General features: G+C 40.1%; 1 protein-coding gene across 1 annotated transcript; it reads left to right on the top strand.

Moving 5' to 3' along the window:
• Positions 1 to 799: 799 nt before the first annotated feature.
• LOC141639181 (uncharacterized) lies at positions 800 to 3222 on the top strand. The gene is made up of 5 exons (XM_074448361.1): positions 800 to 1561; positions 1647 to 1951; positions 2040 to 2169; positions 2450 to 2574; positions 2793 to 3222. The coding sequence occupies exons 1-5, from the start codon at positions 800 to 802 to the stop codon at positions 3220 to 3222; spliced, it is 1752 nt and encodes a 583-aa protein (XP_074304462.1).
• The last annotated feature ends 157 nt before the right edge of the window (positions 3223 to 3379 follow it).

Here is a 3379-nt window from a genome sequence, read left to right as displayed (position 1 = left end):
AAGAACAAAGTACCTAAAACTACAAACCCTCCCCAGAAAGTTTGGAAACCTGTCCAGAAACCTAAACCTTCTGCTGATTTGTCTCCACCTATCTTTACCCCTGACCTTTTCCCCCCTCTTGAGCAGGTTAGAGCTACTCCTGTAGTCAAATCTACCCCTGCTAAGCAGATTATAAGGATGAATAGGCAAGGTGGTATGGTTGGTATAAGGTTGTCAGGCAAGTTTAGTCAATATACTTTTGTTGATGCTTTAAAAAGTACTACTACTCCTGGAGGAGGGGTAGTGGAGAGTGGGAAGGATCCTCCTGATTCCAGTACCAATGCATAGCATTGGTTTCTTGAATGTTAGGGGTCTTAATGACCTGAATAAGCAGAAAGTAGTCAAATGGTTTATGCACAATCAGCAAGTTGGTCTCTTTGGTCTGTTAGAAACTAAGCTTAAATCTAGTACTTTACTCAAGAGGGATACTTCTATTTGTGATGGTTGGAGTGTGACTACTAACTGCAGTTGGCATAAAGGAGGTAGAATATGGATTTTCTGGAAGCCTCAATGTTTTGATATTCATTTTCTAGCATATAATGCTCAATTTATACATATGATGGTGCATTCTAAGTCTGATGGGAAGAAATTTTTGCTCACTATGATTTATGCCTTTAATGGTTTATATGAAAGAATTTCCTTGTGGAATTTCCTGAATTGAGTGGCTACTCATTGTAATGTACCCTGGCTGTGGTTGGGTGATTTCAACACTGTGCTGTCCCCTATTGAAAGGCTTGGAGGGAATACAACTGATGCTGAAATGGAACACTTCCAGGAGTGTGTTTCCTTATGTTATATGGAAGATCTCATAGCTACAGGTGCACTTTTTACCTGGACCAACAAGCAGGAAACTACTGATAGAGTCTATAGTAGACTGTATAGAGCTATGGGGAATTTGGAATGGATGGATTTATTTGGGGATTACATTTCTCATTTTCACCCTGAAGGTTTATTTGATCACTGTCCCTGCACTTTGGTGGACAAACTTTTTGATATAGGTGGTAGGAAGAGCTTTAAATATTTTAACATGTGGGGATCTGCTGACTGCTTCAAGGACAGTGTTAAGGGTATTTGGGATCATGTTTATCATGGCACTAAAATGTTTTGTGTGGTTAAGAAGTTGAAAGCCCTTAAACCTGTACTAAAAGACATCAACAAACACTGCTTCTCTGATATTGAAAACAATACTAATATAGCCAGTTTTGCTCTGGAACAGATTCAGAAGGATCTTGTGAGTAATCCTGGTAATTGTGAACTTATTCAGAAGGAAATGGACTTGGCCTGCAATCTTAGGGAGCTTCTTAATGCAAGAAATAGCTTCTTATCTCAGAAGGCTAAGGTTCAATGGTCTCTTGAGGGGGATTTAAACACCTCTTTTTTTCATCATACAATTAAAAAGAGACTAATGCTCAACAAGGTGTTTCAGATTGAGGACCCGGATGGCATCTTATGTACTGAGGGTGATGCTATACAGCAAGCTTTCCTTAGGTATTATCAGGAGCTCTTGGGGACTCAAATGGAGGTAACTGATGTCCATGCCCATGTTGTTGGTAGGGGTCCTTGTCGCCAAGCTCATTGGGCAATCTTGACTGCACCTTTCATTGCAGCTGAGATTAAACATAGCATCTTTAGTATTCCTAATGGAAAGTCACCCGAGGCCGGATGGATTTACTAGCCGCTTCTATAAGGATGCTTGGGATATTGTTGGGGATGAGATTTGTGGAGCTATTACTAATTTCTTTGATACTGGTAAACTTTTAACTCAAATCAATGCTACCAATATTACTCTGATTCCTAAGATAGATAGGCCAACTAGTGTTAAACACTTTAGGCCTATCTCTTGTTGCAATGTGCTTTATAAAGCTATCTCTAAGCTCATGTGCACTAGACGGCTGCTATTTTGCTCGATATTGTGAGTAGGAACCAGGGAGCTTTTGTGAAAGGGAGATCTATTCTTGAGAACATCTTAATCATCAAGATCTTATTAGACTTTATAATAGGGGGATGGCCTCCCCTAGATGTATGTTAAAATTGGATTTGCAAAAGGCTTATGATTCTATTGAATGGTCTTTTGTGGATCATATGCTACAAGCTTTAAACTTTCCTGACAAGTTTAGGCAATTGCTTATGGTATGCATTACCTCTCCTACCTATACCCTTAGTTTGAATGGGGCTCAATTTGGTTTCTTCAAGGGGAAGAGGGGATTGAGACAAGGGGATCCTATTTCTCCTCTCATTTTTTGCATCTGTATGGAATACCTAACAAGGATTATGGCCTATGCTACTGATAAATGGTACTTCAGATATCACCCCTTATGTAAAAGTTTGAAGTTGACACATCTTCTATTTGTCAAGATGACCTCCTCATGTTCTGTAAGGGTGATTCTAGATCTATTATTTTGGTGCTTAGGGTCCCGTCAACTTTCTCTCGCTTGCCTCTGGTTTAAAGGTGAATGCAGCTAAATCTGAGGTTGTGTTCAATGGAGTATCTCGGGATTTAAAGCAGGACATTACTTCTATTTCGGCTTTCGGAAGGTACTCTACCTTTCAAATACTTGGGGATCCCTATCCAACCAGGGAGATTGACAAGGCATGACTGCAACATTCTTATTGAAAAGATTACTACTAGGGTCAAGTATGGGAGTTAGGAAACTTATCTATCTTTGGCAGGTGGTACTTATCAATTCTATCCTCAATACCCTCCATAACTATTTGGTCTTCCATCTTTTAATTCCTAAATGTGTTATCAAAAGAATAGAAGCTATTTGCAGGAATTTTATGTGGAGTGGTAATAATGAGTATCACAGGTGTCCTTTAGTAGCCTGGGACAAGGTCTACTGTAGTAAGAAAGAAGGAGGCTTGAATATCAAAGAGGTCAAAAGGTGTGGAACATTACAAATCGTTGGAAAGTTGGTTAATTGGATTTACACCAAGGCTGACAGGCTTTGGGTTCTCTGGATTGACCATGTTTATATGAAAGGGGCTGATTGGCATTCTTATTCTCCTCCTCCTGATTCTAATTGGAATTGGAGAAATATTTGTAGAGTTCAAGATACTTTAAAAGTTGGTTTTGTGGATGGCCAATGGGTACCTAGCTCTAAAGGGTATTCTGTTGGGTCTGGATATCACTGGCTACAGGGACCACACCCCCCCCGTGGGTATAAAACTGTTTGGGATAATTAGAGCTTGCCTAAGCACTCATTCAATGGTTGGTTAATTATGCAGAGGGGATTGCAGACCAGGGAGAAGCTGAAGCATCTGGGGATTTTTACTAGTGACAGTTGTGTCTTATGTGCCCAAGCTGTTGAGACTCACACCCACCTGTTTAGGTCTTGCAGTT

The sequence above is a fragment of the Silene latifolia genome, unplaced genomic scaffold (assembly GCF_048544455.1).
Source record: "Silene latifolia isolate original U9 population unplaced genomic scaffold, ASM4854445v1 scaffold_291, whole genome shotgun sequence".
In the NCBI taxonomy this organism is placed as follows: Eukaryota; Viridiplantae; Streptophyta; class Magnoliopsida; order Caryophyllales; family Caryophyllaceae; genus Silene; species Silene latifolia.
This window is presented reverse-complemented; position numbering and strand designations above follow the sequence as displayed.